This window comes from Phyllostomus hastatus, unplaced genomic scaffold (genome assembly GCF_019186645.2).
Source record: "Phyllostomus hastatus isolate PE091 unplaced genomic scaffold, TTU_PhHast_1.1 phas_scaffold_39, whole genome shotgun sequence".
Classification (NCBI taxonomy): domain Eukaryota; kingdom Metazoa; phylum Chordata; class Mammalia; order Chiroptera; family Phyllostomidae; genus Phyllostomus; species Phyllostomus hastatus.
In genome coordinates this window covers 11,470,298-11,494,755 of record NW_025334028.1, presented here as the reverse complement: position 1 = coordinate 11,494,755, position 24,458 = coordinate 11,470,298, and the positions used below count along the sequence as shown (strand labels likewise).

Sequence of the window (24,458 nt, the reverse complement as noted above, 5' to 3'; positions counted from 1 at the left end):
GAACTTTGGGTGTCAGGCCCCACAATCAGTGTTTTATGTTATTGGGATGATTCTGAACCACGCTGAAATTTTAGTTCCTTGTTAATTGTGGTAAAATACATGTAAGCACCCCCCATTTTAGCTTTTATATGCATTGGGAAATCAAAGAATTCTTGTGACTGGCTTTATTGTGATATTGGCTTTATTGTCGTAGTCTGGAACTGGACCCACAGTATCTGTGAAGTATGCTTGTGTAACACTAAAATTGCCATTTTTAAATGTATAATTTAGTGGCATTGCTAACACTTTTAAGAAACTGTTGATGGAGGTAATGAAAAGCTGTTGCAAGAACCTTTATAATTAGATCACTCTGTTGACAGTCAAAAACAAAAAGACGACTAAGTGATAAGGACTTTGCAGTAGTGGGCACTAACTGATGAGGACCTCACTTAAGGCAGTGGCAGTGGGAATAGCGAGGTAGAAGGAGGACATCTCAGGGAAGGGAGAAGTGGTTTAGGTAGGTGAGGAAGGGAGATCCTTTTGAACATGTTGGGTTTGGGTGCCTTTGGGACATCAAGTGGAAATGTGGCTTACAAATATAAATTGAAAGGCTCTATCATAAGATGGGATTTAAAATAAAGGAATAAAAATTTTCCTGTGTGAGCAGGAAGTATGTAAGAAGTAGGCCTAGGATGAACCATGAAAAACATAGGAAAGAGAGAAATGATCAGACAAAAAAGGAGACTGACATTAGGGAAGCCAAGAGAGTTAAGGAATTTCTCAAAAAACACTGATCAAATGTTGCAGTTGTGTTCAGTATGAGATTAAGAGTTCATTGGCTCTTGTTATGACCTTAGAGAGAGCAATTTTACATAGCAGGTAAAGATCAAACTATTGTAATGGGATGTTAGCAAGCAGGGGTAGGTTATGTGTCTTATTCTTTGACAAAAATCAAATGAGGAAAAACAGAAAAGAGAGATTTCTAATAATGTAATAACACTGAATGCTACCCAAATAACTCATTTTTTACCATTAATCAAATTTTAACTTCCTAAATATTTTTTCCATATTAATTTTTCAAAAAATTGGCAACTGTGATTTTGACCTCTGTTTGTGACTTTACCTTTAGGTGTGTTATTTTGTGTGGGTGGTCGAGGTGGATCTGGTGACCCTTTTCGCAGTATTGAGTGCTATTCTATCAACAAAAACAGTTGGTTCTTTGGACCAGAAATGAATAGTCGAAGGCGACATGTGGGTGTCATCTCTGTGGAAGGTGGGATCACTATTGTATAAATCTCATCACATAATCACGATGCTCTTTTAAAATATTTGAACTTTGAGAATTCTTTCTGTAAGAAAATTGCTTAATGATAAAATATGTTTCAGTATATCAATAAAATATTTGAGTGGTGGTTATTGTTTTATGCCCATTGATGCTCAGTGTACAATCTCTTGCATGCAATTGCTTTTCAGAAGATGAGTATCAGGGAAAAGAGAGTTAAAATAAACTATATTCACAAAAGAATCCACATTAAGAAAAATATTTATTGAACCCAAGTAATAAATACATATCACCTTTTTTCTATACCCATCTAATTATTATTGAAATGAGATTTTTTTTTTACTGGTTACTGAAAATGATTAATTGCAGAAAACATGGGAAAATTGTTAGACTTTTTAAAAATCACTTTTACTCTGATTATAAACACATAAATGCTTTTTTGGAAAATACAACATTTTAATAAAAGTAAAAATAATCTGTAACCCAAACACCCAGAAATTGTCACAGTTAAAATTTTGATATGTAACTTTCCAGTTTGTATATTTTATTTCATTTAGAAAAAGTTTGATCATATTGTTTTATATTTTCTTTATGTTACACAAGGGAATTTTTTAATTTTACTAAATATTCTCTGAAAGCATTGTTTACTGATATTATCTACTAAATAATAAGAATGTTGGGAAACCTAAGAGAGGGATAGCATTTGAACATTCAAATAGCTCCGTGTAGAACAGCACATTCCAGGCATTTTATTAAGTAGAAGCATACATTTGTTTTCACTTGAATACAAAAGTGACATTGATCATAATGTTGGCCAAAAGAAAACTTGAAAATTTTTATGCTGTTTTAATTATACAAGATCTGTGCAGAAGGTATCCAGCCATATAATATGAAAAATAGAGACATTTAGAGAAGAAGATACAAGACATGAGAAACACTGTACACAGGACAATGATGCCTCAGTCCCCTTCAAAGTAGGTACCTTGGGACTTCACACAGTTCTCCCAATCTCCATCAGCTGCCCCATCGTATTTTCCTGAATCTCATCAATGGTCTGAAATCTCTTCCCTTTCAAAGGTGATTTTAGTTTTGGGAAAAGCCAGAAGTCACAGGGTGCCAAATCTAGGCTGTAGGGGGCTGAGTCACCTGAGTGATTTGATGTTTCACAAAAAAAACTCTGCAGGAGACATGATGCATGAGCAATCATATTGTCATGATGAAGCTGCCAATCACCAGTTGCCCATAGCTGTGGCCTTCTGAATCATCTGAATAGTTTCCTTGGAGGAATGTTCAAGCTTAACACAAAATTTGATACAGGTTCCTTGCTCTGCTTGCTCAGTCATTTTGAATGTGATGGCCACACAGTATACAGGATCACTGAATGGCATCTACTACTCCCACTGACTAGTACAGTAAAGTTGTCATGTTCACACATGTGCATTCCAGTCCACTCTCCTTGGCTGCCAGGTTGCACCAATGTCATTGGAACTGTTCTTATCATATTAACAATGGCTGGACTTTTTCTGGACAGACCTCGTATATTGATTATATATAAATAACTAGGTTTATTTGGAATCAAATGAAAATACTTCTTTATTTGACAGGTAAAGTGTATGCAGTAGGTGGACATGATGGAAATGAACATTTAGGTAGCATGGAGATGTTTGATCCTCTCACTAATAAATGGATGATGAAGGCATCAATGAACACAAAGAGGTAGCATGGACATTTATTTTGATTTTTTGGTAGAAAATAGAGCTGCTTTGATTGAAAGGGATAATTTTTTACTTTTCATATTTTTAGAACTTTTAAATATCTTCTTGCATACATTTTGTTAAAGCATCCAATGTGATGCTTTATTATAACTTCTTTTAATTTTCTTGAGAATTAAAAATGTTTCCCTAATAAGATAATGGCTTTAGGATTAAGGTATATGTACTCTAACATGATAAGAAAATATCCCACTATTTCTATTAATTGTTTTTTATCATTATAAGTATTAATATTTAAAATCTTCAACTATAATAAATTGAAATATATGTTGATAAATGGATCAGTCTAAAGGAGAGGAAGGTATCTAGTAATGTGACTTAGTAAATGTTGACTAGCCTGTTCAGAATTTTCAAAATGAGTTAAATACCAAATTTTTAGATATGTGACAAAATCAGGATTCGGAGATGTAGTAGACCAAAAATGTACTCTATATCTAGAGGCAAAATCTAAACATATTAAAATTGGAGTTATAGATTAAAACCTGCTTTACATAATTTTAAAAAATCAATTATACCAGTACAACATAGTGGGATGTCAGGTTTATGATTATGTTTCATATGGAAAAAGTACTTGCACAGCATTTAAAAAAGAGAGAGAGAGAGAGAGAGAGGAAAATAGCAAATATAATATAGTTGCCTATATTAAAGAAATTGAAGCCTTTCAATCAAAGGAGATTAGATTGCAGTTGCACTATTCTTTATGCTGATCTGTCTGTATCTATAGCTCTGGTCTCAAAGTGCCAATATGCAGTATCAGTTGGGGAGTGGGAATAAAATATGAGACTCTGTACATTTTTAATTGCATCCTTTGAAATTTATTTTAAGTGGATGTTTTATAATGAATATAATCTGTTAGTATGTGTTTATAATTTGAAAATAGTTATGGTCTATAGGGGTGCACAAACATGGTTATAAATGTAGACTGCATGGAAGTACAGACTAGTAGGTAAAAGATCTGAAAACCATGTCATATAAAAAATTGTTGAAGAGTTTTGGTCTGGAGACATAAGCACTTAAGAGAGTATCTAGATATTTTAAGAGATGTATGGTGTCTTAGAAGGAAGGAACAAATACTTACAGTTCAATGTAATAATAATAATAATAATAATAATAATAATAATAATAATAATAATAATACAGCATACTATAATACCTCCCAATGACTGGAATTATATATGTTGGAGAGATAACATTTTTTGCACCAAGTGGGAGATTGACTTACCTATTCTTTTCACTTTTTAAATTTAAAATTCAGCAAATAGGGTGAGGATTTCAAAGACTGAGCTTAATAACTTCCATAAACCCAGCTACCATAATTCTGCCTCTTTGTTTCAGAGTGAAAATGTAATAATGGAAAAAAAAAGAGGGCTATCTGAATAAGTATCCAAAATAATGCTTAAGAGTAGCTTTGTATAGAAACAGAATCAAAACATCTCTATTATAATTTTATTTAAAAGAAAAACACCTATAAATGAAACCTAATCAACAAAACAAATAAGCAAGCGAAATACAACCAGAGACATTGAAATAAAGAACAAACTGACAGTATCCAGAGGGGAGAGGGAGAGGGATAATGGGGGATAATAGGAGAAGGTTCATCAAAGAACATGTGTGAAGGACACATGGACAAAGCCAAAGGGGGTAGGTTTGAGGGTGGGAGGTGGGGATGGGTGGGGCATGGTGGGGTGAAAATGGAGACTACTGTACTTGAACAATAACAAAAAAATTAAAAAAAAACAACAACAACAAACTTCAAACCATCATGGCCAATATGATTTGTAAATAGTAGCAACATTCTGTAAGAGCTAAAAATGACTTGTTGCCCACACAAGCAATTTCAGGTTGAACTGCACATGGGATACATTGCCATATGATTTTCTGTACTCTGCCAATTTAAAATGAAGTGTTTTTAACTGGGTTTTCTTCATGTGTTATTAAGTATGAAAGATTAGATGGAACTATGAAAAGAGTTCTGCTAAAAAGAAATTTTTAGCCTTTTTTTTTTTCTCACAAGGCAAAAGAATCCTAGGGGAAAAAACTGATCTTAAAATATACTATTACCTCCTATTTATCTACAAGTGACATTTTAATAGTTCAGTAGGGTTTGATTTATGCTATATGGTAACTACAAATAGTTTAAATTGGCCCTGGCTGGCGTAGCTCAGTGGATTGAGCATGGGCTGGGAACCAAAGTGTCCCAGGTTCGATTCCCAGCCAGGGTATATTCCTGGATTGCAGGCCATAACCCCCAGCAACCGCACATTGATATTTCTCTCTCTCTCTCTTTATCTCCCTTCCTTCCCTCTATAAAAATAAATAAATAAAATATTTAAAAAAATAGTTTAAATTGTAGTACATGAATTAAAATGAGGGAGAAAACCCTGAAGTACATTTTTAATCTTTATATTCTTGCCTCTTTATTATGCTAAGCTGTTTTTAGCCAAGAATTGAAAGTTCTCTAGCAAATAGCAGTTGAATTTTGTTAACCTTTTAAAATATGCCTTGAGAACTTTACAATAGCTACCCAACTATATAAAGAAATAACAACTACAATTATTTTGTCATTATTTGCTTACCAACTTGTATTCTCCCAAGTTATTTTTTCAGTGTGCATTCCAAGATCATATTCACATGTAAAATAACTAGTTTTCTTTACTCCCCTCCCTGCTTTTTCATCTTTCCACTAAAATGGACACTGGTGTTTGTTTAACCTGTGGTTTTATTGAAGCCCCTTATCCTAACAGAGCATCTCTAGGGGTTGATTTATTTATTCAACAAAGGCTGGTTAAGTGACCATTGCAAGATATACCAAGGGTTGAAGATACAATAATAAGACAGCCAAAGTCCCTGCTTCCATAGAGCTTACATTCTAGAACATAACATACAAATAAAGACACAATTACACGGCAGTAGTAATGTTAGCACAGGGTGAGTAAAGGGTGCTGGAGAGTGGAAAAGATCTTAATGAAGTCCCATTTAACCTAAGATCTGAAGGGATAGCATAATTTAGCCTAGTTAAGTAGTAGTGGGTGGAAGAGTAGCATGGGGGGTGCAGAAAGAAATGAAGAGTCCTTGAAAATCGGGAGGTTAGCCACAGCAGAATGAGGACCTTTCAGGTTTCCCAGATTCATTTTATCTAGTGGGCTTTGAAATACACGTACACACATGCACTTTTTAATAGCGTGGGGATGATGTAATCATGCTTGTCATTTCTAACATCCTCTGCATATGAAATAGAGAAGGGATTTGAGGAGGACCAGCATGAAAACAGTCTGGGAGGCCAAAAGGATTATTGTAATATTTCAGTCAAGGAATAATGGTGACTTGGACTAAAGTAATAGAAGGTGGGAGAGAGAAAGGAGGACATATTTGAGAGAGAGTTCAGAAGAGTATTATCAACAAGATAATTAGGTGTGGGAGCTAGAAAGAGCAATAAGGTAGAGGCAAAGATGATCCTTCAGTTTTTGGTTTAAGCATATGGATATGGATAGTGATGCAACTTTTTTGCATTAGGCAGAACAAGACAGGAACAAAATAAAATTTTTGTTTGTCTTGTGATGGGTCTGCTAGTATTTTATTGCTGTGTAACCAATTACCACAAACTTAGCATCTTAAAGCAACATCCATTTTTTAGCTCACCATTCCATAGGTCAGATGTCCAACAGGTATGACTAGATTTTCCACTTAGGGACTCACACGGCCAAAATTAAGGTGTAGATAGGGCTGAGCTCTTATCTGGAGGCTCTGGGGAAGCAGCTTTTCCAAGGTTCTATAGGTTATTGATAGGATTCTGTTCCTTATGATTGTAGGGTGGAGTTTCTCATTTGTACTGGCTGTTGGCCAACGACTACTCTCAGCTCCTAGAGACTACTCAGGTTTTTGCCAGGTGTTCTTCTCTATTGTCAAACAAGCAGTGGCATGCAGAATCCACCTCATTCTTTAAGTTTCTGACTTTTCTTCTGCTACCAGCTGGATAAACCTCTCTGCTTTTATAGGGTATATATGATTAGAGTAGACATTCAAGTAATCTCTCCTTTGCCATATAATGGAGCATATCATAAGCAGAAACTAGAGAGTGAACATCCTGGTGGGGGCATCTTAGAATTCTGCCTGTCATGGGGAAGTAGACAGTGAGTTTCATACACACTATAGTGAAGGTAAAGAGCCAGCAAGACAGATTGGAGGTAGAAGTTGGATATATATCTGGATATTAAGAGTTACCATAAATCCATTGAAAAGATGAGATTGCCTATAGCGAGAAATGATAGGGTGAAAAGAGGCCTTAGGGAACTTCATAATATAATGAAGGAGTAGAAAAGAAGGCACTGATAGAGGAAGCTGAAAAGCAACCAGCCAGAGATGTGGGAGGGAACTCCAACATGCAATGTCACAAAAATCGAGAAGACTTTTGAGGAATTAAGAACTAGCCAATGTCATGTGCTCTTGTGCTTTGGTGTGTGGGGAGGGAAATTATTAGGCACACTTATTTCTGGCATGATATAGCACCCTTGTGTTCTAGAGTACAGACATGTGTTCACACACCTACACATTTTTTATGGCCACAATATTTTATTATTTTTTAAATTTAAAATAATTTTTTATTGTTGTTCAAGTACAGTTATCTCCATTTCCTCCCCACCGCTCCCACTCGCCCCACCTATTCCCATCTCCCACCCTTGATTCTACACCCCATTGGCTTTGTCCATGTGGTCTTTATACAAGTTCCCTGAGGACCCTTCCCCATTTTCCCCCCCATTATCTCCTTCACCCACCCCTCTGATTACCGTTGGTTTGTTCTTTATTTCAGTGTCTTTGGTTATATTTTGCTTGCTTGTTTGTTTTATTGATTAGGGTCCACTTACGGGTGAGATCATATGTTATTTGTCTTTCACTGCCTGGCTTATTTCACTTAGGATAATGCTTTCCAGATCTATCCATGCTGTCACGAAGAGTAGGAGTTCGTTCTTCTTTCTGCTGTGTAGTATTCCATTGAGTAAATGTGCCATAGTTTTTTGATCCACTGATTTACTGATGGGCACTTATGTTGCTTCAAACACTTGTCTACTGTAAATTGTGCTGCTATGAACATATTGGTGCATAGGTTCTTTTGAATTGGTGTTTCAGGATTCTTAGAGTATAATTCCAGCAGTGGATTTGCCAGGTCAAAAGGCAGTTCCATTTTTAGCTTTCTGAGGAAATTCCATACTGTTTTCCACAGTGTCTGCACCAGTCTGCATTCCCACCAACAGTGCACTAGGGTTCCCTTTTCTACACAACCTCACCAGCACTTGTTTGTTGATTTGTTTATGATGGCCATTCTGACCGGTGTGAAGTGGCATCTCATTGTGGTTTTAATTTGCATCTCTCTGATGGATAGTGATGCTGAGCATCCTGTCATATGTCTCTAGACCCCCTGTTTGTCCTCCTTGGAGAAGTGTCTGTTCAGGTCCTTTGCCTAGTTTTTTAATTAGGTGGTTTATCTTCCTGGAGTGGCATCATGTGAGTTCTTTATATATTTTGGAGATCAAACCCTTATCCAGGGTATCATTTGCAAATCTATTTTCCCATGTGGTTGGTTCTCTTTCCATTTTGTTGATGTTTTCTTTAGCCCTGCAGAAGATTTTTAATTTGATGTAGTCCCATTTGTTTATTCTTTCTTTTATGTCCATTGCTCTAGGGGACATATTGGTGAAAATATTGCTAGGTGGAATATCTGAGATTTTCCTCCCTATATTCTCCTCTAGGACTTTTATGTTGTCACAAATTATATTTAAGTCTCTTATCAAACACCTTCAATTTATTTTTGTATATGGTGTAAGTTGGTGATTGAGTTTCATTTCTTTGCAACTAGCAGTCTAGATCTTGCAACACCATTTGTTGAAGAGGCTATTTTTACTCCATTTTATGTTTCTGCCCCATTTGTCCAATATTAATTGACCACAGAGACTTGGGTTTATTTCTGGGCTCTCTATTCTGTTCCATTGATTTATGTGTCTGTTCTTATGCCAGTACCATACTGTTTTGATTACCATGGCCTTGTAATACAGCTTGATATCAGGTATTGTGATCCCTCTCACTTGTCTTTCTTTCTCAAAATTGCTGCAGCTATTCAGGGTCGTTTAGGTTCCATATAAATATTTGAAATGTGTGTTCTATATTTGTGAAATATGTCATTGGTATTTTCATAGGGATTGTGTTGAATCTATAAATTGCTTTGGGTAGTATGGACATTTTGATGATGTTCTTTTAATCCATGAACCCAGTATATGCTTCCATTTGTTTGTGTCTTCCTTAATTTCTTTCTTCAGTGTTGTATAGTTTTCTGAGCACAGGTCTTTTACTTCCTTGTTTAGGTTTATTCCTAGGTACTTTATTTTTCTTGTTGCTATACCAAATGGGATTTTTTTCCTGATTTCTGTTTCAGATATTTCATTGTTGGTGTTCAAAAATGCCTTTGATTGCTGAATATTGACTTTGTATCCCACTGTTTTGCCAAATTCACTTATTAGGTCAAGTAATTTTTTGATGGAGTCTATAGGATTTTCTGTGTTCACTGTCATGTCATCTCCAAACAATGACAGTTTTGCTTCCTTCTTTCCAATTTGGATACATTTTATTTCTTTTTCTTATCTGATTACTATGGCTAGGACTTCCAATACAATGTTGAATAGAAGTGGTGAAAGAGGACATCCTTGTCTTGTTCCTGATCTTAGTGGGAAAGCTTTTAGTTTTTGTCCATTGAGTATGATATTGGCTGTAGGTATCTCATATATGGCCTTTATTATGTTGAGGAATGCTCCCTCTAACCCACTTTGCTGAGTGTTTTTGTCATAAATGGGTGCTGTACCCTGTCAAATGCTTTTTCCTCATCTATTGATATGATCATGTGGTTTTTGTCTTTCATTTTGTTTATGTGATGTGTTACATTTATTGATTTGCAAATATTGTACCATCCTTGCATCCCTGGGATGAATCCCACTTGATCCATGGTGTATGATCTTTTTAATATATTGCTGGATGCGGTTTGTGACTGTTTTGTTCAGGAATTTAGCATCTGTGTTCATCAATGATATTGGCCTGTAGTTTCTTTCTTCATTGTGTATTTATCTGGTTTGGGGATTAGGATGATGCTAGCTTCATAAAAAGATCTTGGAAGTCTTCCATCTTCTTGGATTTTTTGGAATAGTCTGTGAAGGATAGGCATTAGCTCTTCCTTAAATGGTTTGTAGAATTCTCCTGTGAAACCGTCTGGTCCAGGGCTTTTGTGTGCCGGGAGTTTTTTGATAACTGCTTCAATTTCTTCAGCTATTACTGGTCTGTTCAGACTTTCTGCTTCCTCTTCATTCAGTTTTGGAAGTTTTTTTTTTCTAGATATTTTTTCTAGAAATTCGTTCATTTCGCCTAGAATTTCAAATTTCTTGGCATATAGTTGTATAAGCATAATATTTTATGAGTCATTTCTTTATACTCAAGAGAAAAGAGGTTAAGGTGACTGAAAATGAATGATAACATTATCCTTAAGAATTCTTTCCTAGGATACTGCTTTGGCAAACTTAGAGTTAGAATCTCAGTAGAACTGCTGCCCTCACCAATAATAGGTAATACATAGCACTAAATATGGGCCAGTCACTGTTCTTAGTGCTTTGTCTGTATTAACTCATTAATATTAGCTGTACCTTCTCCTGTCTCAAATGGGTTACAGATAAAGAAGCAAGGTAGGAGAGATTTATAAGATACACTACTTTATCTAAAGTACATACCAAGTCAGTGACAGATAATAGTTCTAGAATAGTTCAACTTTTGATTACTGTAATGTGTTTTTTAAGAAATTTATGTGATCTTTTTTTCTGATCATTATTACAGTAATTTAACATGGGGTAAATCTCTTTTCCAAGAAGAGAAACAAATGTCTTGTATAAGTGAACCAGTTTGATACAAAATTTGTAATATAAAAATTTTTGTTCTTTTGTGCAATGTAATGAAATCCTGCAACAAAACATGCTCTGCAAATTACATGAATTTAGAAATGGCATTGACTTCTGATCTCCATAATAAATCATCTTTCAATTCATCAGCCTCTCAATTATGCAACCGTGTTTTACTAATTGAATATTTTGGACTCCATTTATAGTATTTTGTTGGTTTTTACCTTATTACTTCATTTAAATTTAAAGTAACCTGTATAGACTATGCATCGTAAAACTCCGGAGGCACTGTTAACATAGATGTGCACATTTAGCAATACTGTAACTATCTGTTTAGAAGCGTTGATAAATCTAAATACACGTTGAAGTTTAACATCATGAATGACTTGCATTGGCACAATTGTTTTTTTGCTACCTGTTTTCTGAAAATAAAACCAGATGCTAAAATGTGTTTTATCAACTTTGTAGGCGAGGAATTGCCTTGGCCTCCTTAGGAGGCCCAATTTATGCAATTGGAGGGTTAGATGACAACACTTGCTTCAACTACGTGGAGAGATATGACATAGAATGTGATCAGTGGAGTACAGTCGCACCAATGAATATTCCCCGCGGAGGAGTTGGCTCTGTGGCTCTAATAGTAAGTGATATGGCAACTTGCTCATTGGATTAGATTGTATCACATTCTTAACCAAATAAGGAAAGATCTGGTATATTCATATTTTCAATGTGCACATATCAATTATACTCCATATTATTTCACAAAATGCTGCTTGCTTTCAAGATTCTGGTATACCATCAGGATAATATATAAATAAATTCAAAGTCTAATGTGATATGTTTTTATTTTCTCTTAGAACCATGTTTATGCAGTAGGTGGCAACGATGGGGTAGCTTCTTTATCTAGTGTGGAGCGGTATGATCCACATCTGGATAAGTGGATAGAAGTTAAAGAGATGGGTCAACGAAGAGCAGGCAATGGAGTTAGTGAGCTCCACGGTTGCTTATATGTTGTTGGTGAGTGGATGGTATTTCTCTGGTCTAACTTTTTACAGGGTGTACAATAACAGTGTTATAAAAGAACACAATAACACAAATTATAATGCTTTCAAATAGATTCATTAATGCATTCATTAGGTTCAAATGGAATCCGTCCTAAGGTTTGCTTTTGAATTCTTACAGTTGACATTCATGCTTTTTTGTTTATATCTTCCTGTTTCATGTTTGAAACTTCTGCCTCCATGGAGAAGTTTGATATACTTGCTACTCCATACTCCTAGCAAGTGTATCTAAACTAAGGGATAAACTAAACTCCATCCTAGTATGGAGTAGCAAGTGTATCTAAACTCAGGTATTACATTTAAATAAGATACATATTTTTTAATCTAAGGGCAGAAATTGAATGTGCTTTGCTAAAATCTTTAAAGATCTAAGACATGTTTTTTGCATCTCAAGAGAATTATGTTGACTACTTTAAGCTATACAGAATGGGTATTGGCATCATTATATTAATTTGTGACTTGCAGAGTTGGAAGGAACCATAGGGCAGTGCTTTCTCAAACTCTGATATGCATATGAATAATATGGAGGTATTGTTGAACTGCATAGGAGGGGCCCAGATTCTGTATATTTATCAGTTTTCTAGTGATAATTGATGCTACTTCTGGTCTACTCACTTCCAATAGTAAGGCTTTAAAGGACTAAGATGGGAATAATAATGCCTGTCTTTCCAAATTGTTTTAAGAATTAGAGGTAATATATGTTAAGCATCTCCAACTGCATCTGGTGCTTTGTAGTTACCCAATGAATAGGTAGCTATATTGGGATTAGTAATTTCTTCCTTTACAGAGGAAGAAGCAAATTCAGAGTTTGCCACTAGCACATGTCATACTTACGTTGATGTAAATTGTTTGGTGTTACATAACTTAGGGTTTTTGAAAAGAGAATGGGATACTGTTAGCATTTAAATATCTGCAAGTAATAAAAGTAATGCTGAATCTTCCAGTGCTCATGTGCGTTAAAGAAGAGAAGAAATAACATAATTTACCTTCAGATCTTGCCTGATCACAGCAGTTCTGTGAAGGAGTCAGTCTCAGAGAGATGAGTAACTTACAGTTATATGCCTAAACAAGTGACAAAGCTGGAATTTGGACTTGGGTCTTTGAGAAACCAGAGTTTACAGTACACGGTTGCTACCTCACAGCTCCCTGTCCAGCATAGGCATTGTGTATGTGTTATGTCAATAAGAGTATCATTGTTGCTGTTACTTTTAAATCTAACCTTATAGCTGGAACAGAAATGGTAAGAATAAAACTGACTCAGGTTGAACATTAAAAAACCCCCTCTAAGTCTTCAAATCCTACTTAAAACAAATGTAATTGTTTTGAATAAGAAAGCTTTGTAGGTAACTATACACATGTCTGACAAGCTGTTTGCATCCTCTTTCCTCTGCTTTGAATTCTTTCTTATATATATGCATTACCCAAGGAAATGATAGGAAGCCAGTGCAAAAGAGGGCTATGAAAAATATAACCAATAAAAACTTAATCTTTTACATTAGCATGAACAATAATTAAAACTAAACTCTGTATTATAATGAAAAGGTGTTCTATGTCATGGTGTTGATGACAGTTGTTATCATTTGCTGATACATTTGGTAAAATTTGTCAAGTTATGCACATAAATTTGTTGAATTTTACCTCAGTTAAGTTGATTACATCAAGTTAAAGCCATTAGAGAAGTTACCTGTTGATATTCTTTTTACTGACCTTGTTTGTAAATAGGTTGATCATAATATCAATACTTCCTGTCTTCAGGAAAATAGGGTTAGTCACCAAAGAAAACTGTTATTCATGTAGACTGAAATAGAGCCTAAAAAGGGATATTTACTTATAAAGGAAAAAACAAGCACTGTTAAAATAACAGTCTATGTTTAACTCTCAGGGATGTTATAAGTAACATTGTTAGAATGATTTGCAGAGAGTACTGTCGTCACCTACAATATTGTAGCACGAGGATGTAGTTTTGGCAAAAATTGGTAAGAATTCAATCCTAGTTTACTGTTTCTAGTTATGATGGCAATTATAGTATTAAAGGAAACCGTTGGAAAACTTTAATTTACATCTAAATGAGTCAAATGACTTAATGTAGTATATTTTCTTCTCAAGCCTTTTTACTGTTTAAAAATATAATATACACATGTACACACAGAGGAATCTCAGTGTTGTCTTGCTTGCTCATAGGAAGCTAAGGAAAAATTATAGGAATGTCTGTTGTTTTTTTCTTTTCTCTTTAATTATATTCTTAGATACAGGGACTCTAGTGTTTCCTTCTTTAAGATTAAGTGCTTGTATTGCAATGAAATACTATTTCAATTATCTTGAATTGTAGAAAATATCTAATAGGAATTAGTAGTGGTGATAGGTGTTGAGGTGGGTTTTTTTTTCTGGATTTTCTCTTTTCTCTAAAATGTTTTTAAAAGATTAGGTTTGTTGAAGTTGTTGAATTGAGGCTTAGCAGTTAATTTCTATAAAATGTAATGCTTTTAAAATTTTTCTCTCTATAGGTGGTTTTGATGATAATTCTCCTCTTAGTTCAGTTGAGCGGTATGACCCTCGAAGCAACAAGTGGGACTATGTAGCAGCACTTACCACTCCCAGGGGTGGAGTGGGGATCGCAACAGTGATGGGCAAGATCTTTGCAGTTGGTGGTCATAATGGCAATGCATACTTAAATACTGTAGAAGCATTTGATCCAGTGCAGAATAGGTAATTTTTGTTATCTGCTTTAATGGGATCTTCCAGTAACTGATTACTTCACAGTGCTAAAATGCTGCTAGATGTAGTTAACATAAAACATTTAGGATATCTTATCTCCCTAAGAAAGCTTGGTGTCTTTTAAAACCAGTCCCATAATAGGCAATTTTTATCTTGTTGATATTTTGAGTAAATCATACTTTGTTTCAAGATAACATTCTTTCTGCTCTTTCTTTTCAGATGGGAGCTAGTTGGATCTGTGTCTCACTGCAGAGCTGGAGCAGGTGTAGCTGTGTGTGCCTGTTTAAATAGCCAAATTCGAGATGTAGGTCACGGGCCCAATAATGTGGTTGACTGCATGTGATTTGAGTTTCAGCCGACAACGATTTAGTCCTGTCTGATAGTGAAGAAAGACGATCCGGATTTTGTATGACCATCTTTGAACAATTTTAACTACTACTAGAGTCTTATTTAAATGTGAACTGCTGTATTGTGACTAAGTGCAACTTTTGGAATAGTAGGTAAAGAATTATTAGTAATTAAGTTAAATTTGTTTCTTCCTACTGTAGCAAATAATTGAGTAGGGAAGGAAGACATTGTAACCTAAAACCATACCTGCTCTGAAAAAGGTTTAAAGTCATGCCAAATGTTGAAATCCCCATTTTCAAAAGTGGATGAATCAAAATGTAAAACAGAGTCTTTTGCTTAGTTTTACATCTTCTTTTGCCTAAAGGTATTAACCTTAGGCAGTGGATTTTTCCTAGAGGGCAGATTAGAACCTATTCATCAACACTAGGATATCAGGATAGGTAAGAAACCTCCTTTTAAAGAGCATTTCTATTTGGTGCTGATGAATGTATGCCTTGCTTTTTTCTAGGTGTTGCTTTTTCAATTTCTTAGATATTTATAGAAGTAGAAACAAATGTGTCCTCTTTCTGCATGCCACTTGGCTGCATTTTCAGAAACTTACAGGAGTGTTAGAAGATCTTAATTTCAGTTTGGCTTATTAAGACACCAAGAGACCTAGCTAAACTAATTCAACCTGAATGAATATACACTTTTATTTTTTCATCTCTTACAAAAAGGAATTTTTACATTATAAGCAAAAGTTGAACTAGAGTAAATATTAGAGGAAGGCTTTAGAGTTGATGTTACTCTGGTGCCCAGTGAAGAAACCTTGAGAAAAAACAGTACAGCTTATGTGACTCCTTAATGAGGGGAACCTAAAATTATGTTCAACACTCTTTTTTGACTTAATTGTTTGATTCTGAACTCCCTATTTTGCTATTTGCCACCATTCTGGTGTTTCTAACTGTACAGAATGTGTATTAATTTATTATCAGAAAATGAATGCATTTTTACAGAAACCTTATATAGACTGTAGTTTACTGATTAAAGTCCATCATCACAAATAAAAGATATTGTAAAACAGAGAAATATTTTTTTCCTGTTTTATTTAATCCCCTTTGGTATATTTATTGAGCTTTAATTGAAAATCTTTCTGTACATTAATTTGAAGTCAGGATATTCGTACACCTACTGATTTAACAGCTTTTCATGGTTTTAACCAGCATTATAAAATGACCTACCCTTTATATGTATATATTTTTATAAATATTTATGAAGAATATTAAATATTTTCTATTTTGTATTTGCAGTGCAGTTTGATACTTCTCTGCTAGGCCTTTCTAAATTTTCCTTTAGTAATGCCTTAGAATTTAGTATAATTCACTGCTGGTCAGTCTTCTGGTTCACAGGGAAGCAGGGGAATGAAGAACACTAACCCTGTCTAGCCAGCCCTGAAGTTCATTGCCTAGTTAGTAGCTCTGGTGGTCCTCATTAAAGGATAACCTGGGCTTGTCCATGCAGTAGATCAAAAAGCCACATTACAAAAGCTAGTATCTATTAGGTATAATAGACCCTCAAAAAAAAAAAAGGCAAAATTGTAGGAGAGCTCAGCATAGCATAAAAAGGTCTTTCATGAAGCAGATTTCAAATTTCCCAAATTATGCCATTTTTTTGCTCTCAGCCTGTGAGCAAGTCCATATGTCATTGCTGGATCTGACCCAATGTTGTCTTATATAACTATAACCATATTCAGTCAATCCCCAGAGCATTTAACTCTGTAGTACTTACTAGACTGGCTACAACTGGCTGGATGTAGAGAATAAGTTTCAAAACCTGGTTTCAACTGTGTATTTGTCATATCTAATGGCGTTCTTGTATTACAGTGCTTGCCGAGCTGTAGTTACCAGTTTATTCTATTTATTTGGTAGTGAAAGGGATTTTGATCTTATTTCTAAGATTAAAATATTTTTTCTTAAACATTTCTGCATTTGTCATGTGTATAGAATTTAGGAACATAAAGGTGTTACATTTCCAATTGTGATTTTTATTTTACAGTAGTTACCTAGCATACTAAGTTGGTACCCCAGCTACCCATAAAATATGAACTACTCACAAGAGAAGTCACATGAAGCAACGGAACATGTGGCTGACTGGCACATTGTGTGGGCACAGTCAGAAGCACAGCCTTGAAGGACCTGGCAATGGTTGAAAAGATAAATAGCGGAATCATATGCACAATCTCTTTATTAAACACATATTCTTTAAGATATGAAATGAGAATCAGGCCAAAGGAATTATGCAGTTGAAAGATGATTATGTTCATAGGTATAAAGAGATGAAATATTAAAAGATGGCTCCTTAATTGTGAGGCCTGTTACTTTCAGCTCAGATGTTAAAATGCCTATCAAAAAGTGATATAAAATAGAGCTAAATTTTGAAATTGTACATGGAAAAAAGAAAAAATGAAAATTTGCATATTATTTCTTCAGGATATATTTCTAGGTGCTTTTGTGTGGTTTTCCCATTAGTCATTAAAGCCACTGCTTTACTATTATTGCACTGCCACTTTAAAAACAAATTACTCAATATTGTTTTTGACTAATTTCACTATATTTTGTGTAACTAATTGATTATTTTTTAGTGTTTGAATAAACTCTGTATTTCCTTGGAGGAGTTATTATTCATTCTCTTAATTACCAAATGTATTTTGAACTTAAAATGCTATTAAATGTCTAGTTAAGAGATTATTGAAATTGCATGAACTACTCTCACAAATGATAAATGTGAAAAATTTGTTCCCTTTTCCTCTGTGTAGAGAATGCATTTAGAATCTAATTCATGTCTTATCAGTTAAGAATGTTTTCTGTGATTTCTTATCTTAGACTTTTAAAGAAATTACAATTGGGATGCCATTGGCTCTGTCTCTTTTCCCCTTTATGTGGAGTTTACAGGTGGCAATAAAACTTCAACATAATATTTTCTTAAAACTTCAACATAATATTTTCTTAAAACCATGTGTAAATTTGTGTAGTAATACTCGAGAACAAATCAAAATAATAAATTATGTACACTATCAAGTACTGAGATCAAAGAGTTGGGTTCGTATCAGTGCTATTTATTAAACTACATTGCATGTATCTATTATAAATAGGAATGTCTTTCTATATGGTCAATAAAACTTTACTTCTGTTTGATTACTTTTATGAATCTTATCAAAGCATTGTAATTATTTTTTCTCCATCACACAAATACAAATCAATTTAGTAGGTTGGCTGCAATATTTTTCTCATAAAAAGGATATTTCTGTTTAACTAAAAATAGGAAGATGTTTGTTACCCTTACAAAGGTTAAAGGTAACTGATATAATCAGCCACTAGCAACTGTTTCTTCAGCAATTGCAGACTTGTACTGTATAGAAATGAGATTCATTATACATTAAGATGAATGTTGTCCTTATAGGTAGTAACTTAGTGAAACTACAGTTTTGTTTAGCTGTGTTGCCATTGTTAAAAACTTATCTGAAACTCCTCTTTGAAAAAACAGCCTGAAGATCCCATTTGTCATCTGAGAGAACTGGTCTCTTGAAAGTTGTGTTGATTTTGAGCAGGGTCTTAACTTGGTTATGGTCCTGTGTATTTTATTCATCATACTGGATTCAAGATATTTTATGCTTATCACAGTTGAAATCTACCCACAAAGAATATTTTCTTTCACTGGAAAAAACTTTTTCAAAAGTAAACAGTTTTAGTGGAAGAGTGCTAAAATTACCCTGAGCAATAGCACCTTCAGTGAATGAAGTATATAGCTTCTTTGAGGGCAAACTTTACTTGAATGCAAAAATTCTAGTTGTTTTTGTTGCTGTTTTAACAAATCACTCTTCTATTATCTTGATTTAAAAAATAGTTTCAAAGACATTAAGTATTTCAAGATCCACAACTAATCAGTGGTTGACCAGTGTTCTTTATGATTGAAAAAGTTAACTGTTCCACCTAACCAGCTATGAAACTCTGCTTTCACAAGACAGTCTATATACTTTTAAAGGAAGATGATTTGTTTTTTCACAGTCTCTTCTTAGCAGTATAAAAATATTTCTGGTCACTATATTCTTTTTTGTCACTTTCCTATTATTTTATTGAGATGTAATTGACATATTAGTTTCAGGTGTACAGCATAATGATTTGATATATGTGTGTATTGTGAAATGGTCACCACATAAGTCCAGTTAAACATCCATCACCATCCATAGCAACTTCCAAATAGATAATGCAGTATTACTAACTATAGTCACAGTGCTGTACATAACATCCCCAGGACTTAGAACTGGAAGTTTATGTCTTTGCTATCCTTCACCTGTTTCACCTACTCCCTGCAACTAGCTGCCTCTGGTAGCCACTGGTCACTATATTTCTGTATGTATTTGATACATATATAAATATATGCAACATGGATATTATCAAGTGTACTGTTAAAACACTCGTATACCTACTTCCTAAGAACTAGACTATTTCTGGTAGGATCAACTCCACATTAGTGCACCCTCTCAATTCCAATTCCCACCCTACCTGAGAGGTAAGTATCCTGAATCAATCATTAGTTTGCTTTTTTTCCTTTAGTTGTTATACATATATCCCTAAATTACATATTGTTTACTTTTGTTGATGAGCTTCATAAAAAAAATAGTATTGCCCTGGCTGGTGTAGCTCAGTGGATTGAGTGTGGGCCTGCAAACCAAAGGGTCACAGGTTCAATTCCCAGTCAGGACACATGCCTAGGTTGTGGGCCAGGTCCCCAGTTGGGGTCACGTGAGAGCAACCACACATTAATGTTTCTCTACCTCACTTTCTCCTTCCCTTCCCTCTGTCTAAAAATAAATAAATAAAAATAGTATTATACTGATATGTTAGTCTTTTTTCATTCAACAGATTTATTTTTGTAATTTTTTTCAAACTGTATTAGTCTCTTTTTATTCTTATAGTAATCTCTTCCAGTTCTGTTCGTAGGTAATGAAATGTCTAAGAAATCCACTTCAAATGTTGGCTCTTCTGTGAGCCTCTTTTCCCTTTACTTCAACTCAGAATTAAGACTTTTGATCCTTGTTTTTTTGTATTCGAGTGTCAAGAGTTGTTTTCACTGTAGAAATTATCTGAAGACAGTCATATGCTTTAGTAGCGGTGTATAACCAGGCTTTAGCTTCTCCAGGAATTCTATACAGGATGAATTTAAATATGTATTAAACTAAGAGGCATTCTCTCAAATGAGTTTAATGCATTTTATCTTTATACAACCTACATGCCATTCATTTCTTTAAAATGATGCCTCCACTCCAAGTCAAGGTCAAAATAAATGAAGAGCTCAAGATAACATCAGTCCCATTTGTCCTAGTCCTGGTGTGTGGCTGAAAAGCAGCAGTTACAATGACAGGTGACAGACCCAATTTCCAGATTCTTAACTCTTTTCCCTCTTTAAACCATCCTTAAAGAGAATCATATGTGGGGTTGCACCATCTTCACAGTACTCCCACAGAGCAAGCACGCCATCTGAATTCAGGTTTTCATCAATCAAGAACTGGGAGTTTTGAAATTAGCAAGGATATGCTCAGTTTGTTCTGTACCCCTGTCATAAAAGGCTTTGCTCTTGCGGGTCTCTCTTCAAGTTTCCCTTTGACTGATTTCATGTCATCTTTGATGTACTTCTCATAGGCTTTTTTTGTGAAGCTTGTTTCCTGCAAATGATGATGGTTCATGACAATATCAACACCAGTGATGGCTGTGCTTTCGGAAACTTTGCCCTCAGGACCTTCAGTGGAGACATTGCCACCAATGACTGAGTCATCAATGTTACTCTCTGTCCACTGTCCCTCTTCCCCTCCCCTCCAGGCACAGCCTGACTGTAATCTTCCAGATGTAGATATCAGAGAACATCTCATCCTGGCTGATGAGGTTGCTGGCAGCTGGAAGGAGAGGAGGGCTATGCTAGCTTAAGTGGAGCTTGGGGGTTGGGGGAACCTGGTGGAAAAGCTGTAATTTGTGTTGGATATAGTTTTCTTTTTCTTAACTTTTATAGCACTAAAATGAACAATCATATTTCATATAGTTTCTTGGTACATGTGTGCAAGGGTGTTTTTAGAGTATATGCCTGTAAGCATAGTTAGTTGTAGGTATGTGCTTGGTTAGCTTTGTATCAGTTTTATAAATAATACAAAGTTTTTTTCAAAGTGGTGTGCCAGTTGACGTTATGGTTTACCACTCACTTGCTATTGTAACACTTAATTCTTGCCAATCTGGCAGGTATAAAATTATATTTCATTGTGGCTTTATTTTTTTCCTTATTGATTGAATATATTTCCTTGATTACTAGTAATTCCTGTTTCTTCTGTGAAATACTTCTTGATGTCTTTTGTCTATTTTTCTATTTTTGTATTTTTTCCATTTTTATACTTAAGAATTCTTCATAATGTATTCTAATACTTCCATTTATTTTTATTGCACATATCTGTCCAGTTTGTGGCTTGTGGCTTATCATTTTGGTGTTTTGGTAAAGTTAATTATAAAATATTCAAATGTAGTTCTTTTTGTGTCTTAAGAAATTTCTTACCATCTCTTCTAAAAGTCAAAGTTGTAAATTGAACCTGTGCCCGGCTGGCATAGCTCAGTGGATTGAGCTCGGGCTGCGAACCAAAGTGTCGCAGGTTCGATTCCCAGCCAGGGTACATGCCTGGGTTGCAGGCCATGACCCCCAGCAACCGCACATTGATGTTTCTCTCTATCCCCCTCCCTTCCCTCTCTAAAAATAAATAAAATCTTTTAAAAAAAAGAGTTCCATTTAAATTGAACCTGTGATGCAGCAATTCTTATCTCAGTATATACTCAATAGAAGTGCATGCATGTGTGTAACAATCATAATACTGAATTTTCTTTCAATATTAAAAAAATGCTTAAATACACTACAGTATGGTCATACAATGGCATAATATGCAATCAAGAACATGAAGTATTACTACACAAAATATAGAGAAATCTCACCAATCCAGAAACAGAATAGTACATTATGACTGAATCAATTTATACAAAGTTCATAAAATAGGAAACAGAACACCTGAGAATGTTGAATATGTATGGGCTACAAACAACAAAGATTGGTGACTGGCAGTGCGAGAACTAGAAGCTGATCTGGGGATTCCAAAAACTACTATGCCTGAGATTTTGATGCAAGGTCTTGGCATGAAATGTGTTTGTGGCAAAATTTGTTCTGCAGCTTCTGCTACCAAAATAGAAGGAATTGTGCTGCAGTTGCTAATGACTTGATTCAAACCACTACTCATGAGCCAGATTTACTCAAGAAGGTCATAACTGCGAGGAATTGTGGGTCTGTGGCTGTGATCCAGAAACAGTCTGTCATCCTACTGGAAATCACCTGGTTCTCCACGCCCAAAGAAGGTGCAACAAAGTTGCAGCAAAATCAATCCCATGTTAACTGTTTTTTTTATTGGGAAGGTGTTGTCCATCATGAGTCCACCCCTCCAGGCCAAACAATGATCTTGTTCAGAGATCATTGAACTACCTCAATGTTCTTCGTCAGTTGAGAGAGAGAGTATGATGAAAATTGCCACAGCTGTGGGCAACTGGTGATTGGCTGCTTCATTGTGCCAACGTGCCTGCTCATGCATCATGTCTAGTGCAGAGTTTTTGGTAAAACATCAAATCACCCAGGTGACTCAGCCCCACTGCAGCCCAGATTTGTTGCCTTGCAACTTCTGGCTTTCCCCACAACTAAAATCACTTTTGAAAGGGAAGAGATTTCAGACCATCAATGAGATTTAGGAAAATATGATGGGACAGCTGATGGTGATTCCCACAAGGGATTTTACAGAGTGTTTTGAACAGTGGAAGAAATGCTGGGAGAAGTCTTGTGAGGTCCCAAAGTGTCTATGTTGAAGGGGACTGAGGCATCAGCGTCCTATGCACAACATTTCTTCTATCTTCAATAGCTCTCATATTACATGACTTGATACTTTCTGGACAGACTTCATACTTCAATAAAACACATGGAGACCACCCTGGCTGGGTGGCTCAGTTGGTTAGAGCATTGTCCTGATACACCAAGGTTGGAGGTTCAATCCTCTGTCAGGGCACATGCAAGAATCAACCAATGAATGCAATCAATGTATGTTTTTCTCTCAAAATCAATACAATTCAAAAAACAAAAAACATGTGGAGACCAAAAAAAGAAAGTCATATGTGTTTAGTCCACCTGGAATTGATTTGTGTGTGATAAGAAAAATTTAATTTATATAGATAACCAATTTTATTCTGTTTATACTAATTCATCCTTTCCTTGGGGACTTTAGATGGCCAATTTCCACGTAAGTAAACATGTCTTACTGTTTTTGGACTTACTGTTCTATTCCATTGATCAGTTTGTCTAACAAAGGGCTAAGTGACATTATTTTAATTGCTGTAACTTGATTAAAGCTCTTTAAGACACAAGTGGCAGACACAAGGTCCATGGGCCAAATTCAGCTCTCCCCTTTGTGTTATCTGGCCCAGCACCTTGTTTCTACCCAGCAGCAGCGCCAAGCTCCTTGCCCCTAGTTAAGGAGTAGTTACATTTATACAGTCCTAAAACTGCATTCAGCTTTTTGAAGGCAACTGTGAGGCTGATGTGGCCCCAGTGAAAATGGGTTTGACACCCCTGTCTTAACACAGGGAAGAGCAAGTCTTCTCTCCTTATTTTTCTTAAGGAGTGGTCTTGGTCTTTTGCTCTTTCATTACATAGAATTAGTTTGTCAAAGTGTTGGGGAAAGAGCAATTTAAGTAGATTAAAAAAATAGAATCACATTTAATATGTAGATTAATTAGGGATTATTGACAGCTCTACAATATTGAATCTTCCTAGGTTCTGCTATTCTTAATTAGGGCAAGAAAATTTTAAATAGAGGTTGAATTTTAGAGGTTGCCTTTTTTCATCTTGAAGTAAACATGGTTTTTCTACTTTAATCTGGTAATGGGGTGAATTACCAGAAAAACATCTGAAAATGTTTTTATTTTACTGTCACTTTTTATAAAAATGTTTTAGCTTTATTAAAGTATAATTGACAAAAGTGTATATAGTTAAAGTGCAAAATGTGATGATTTGACATGAATTATTTGTGAAATGATTGCTATAAACAGGTTAATGAACTCATCCATCACCTCACATCATATCGATGTGTGTGGTAAGAGTGCTTAAAGTTTGCCCCACACATTTTGAGGTCATAGCACTTATTGTTATGCTTGATAGTTTTACTAGAGACAGTTATAGTTTTGTCTTAATATTTTGAAGTTGTTTCTGGTGTCATGGTTTCCTTTGTATTACAAGTCATCTCTTATCTATGGGGTTTCCTTTTTCTCTCTGCTGCTTC

At 35.1% G+C, this 24,458-nt stretch overlaps 1 protein-coding gene and 1 pseudogene across 3 annotated transcripts in view; one reads left to right on the top strand and one right to left on the bottom strand.

The window, feature by feature from the left end:
• KLHL8 (kelch like family member 8) overlaps positions 1-18,270 on the top strand; it is an 84,912-nt gene extending 66,642 nt beyond the window's left edge. For 2 of the 3 annotated variants that reach the window (XM_045820330.1, XM_045820329.1), the window contains 6 exons: positions 1,109-1,252; positions 2,866-2,977; positions 11,427-11,595; positions 11,813-11,972; positions 14,521-14,722; positions 14,951-18,270. In XM_045820330.1, the coding sequence (XP_045676286.1) occupies positions 1,109-1,252; positions 2,866-2,977; positions 11,427-11,595; positions 11,813-11,972; positions 14,521-14,722; positions 14,951-15,074 (911 nt within the window). In that variant the 3' untranslated portion in view covers positions 15,075-18,270. The remainder of the gene's footprint in view (positions 1-1,108; positions 1,253-2,865; positions 2,978-11,426; positions 11,596-11,812; positions 11,973-14,520; positions 14,723-14,950) is intronic. The other variant, XM_045820331.1, reaches the window with a different exon arrangement.
• Positions 18,271-20,503: 2,233 nt separating this feature from the next.
• On the bottom strand, positions 20,504-21,715 carry LOC123806729 (annotated as a pseudogene).
• Positions 21,716-24,458: the final 2,743 nt, after the last annotated feature.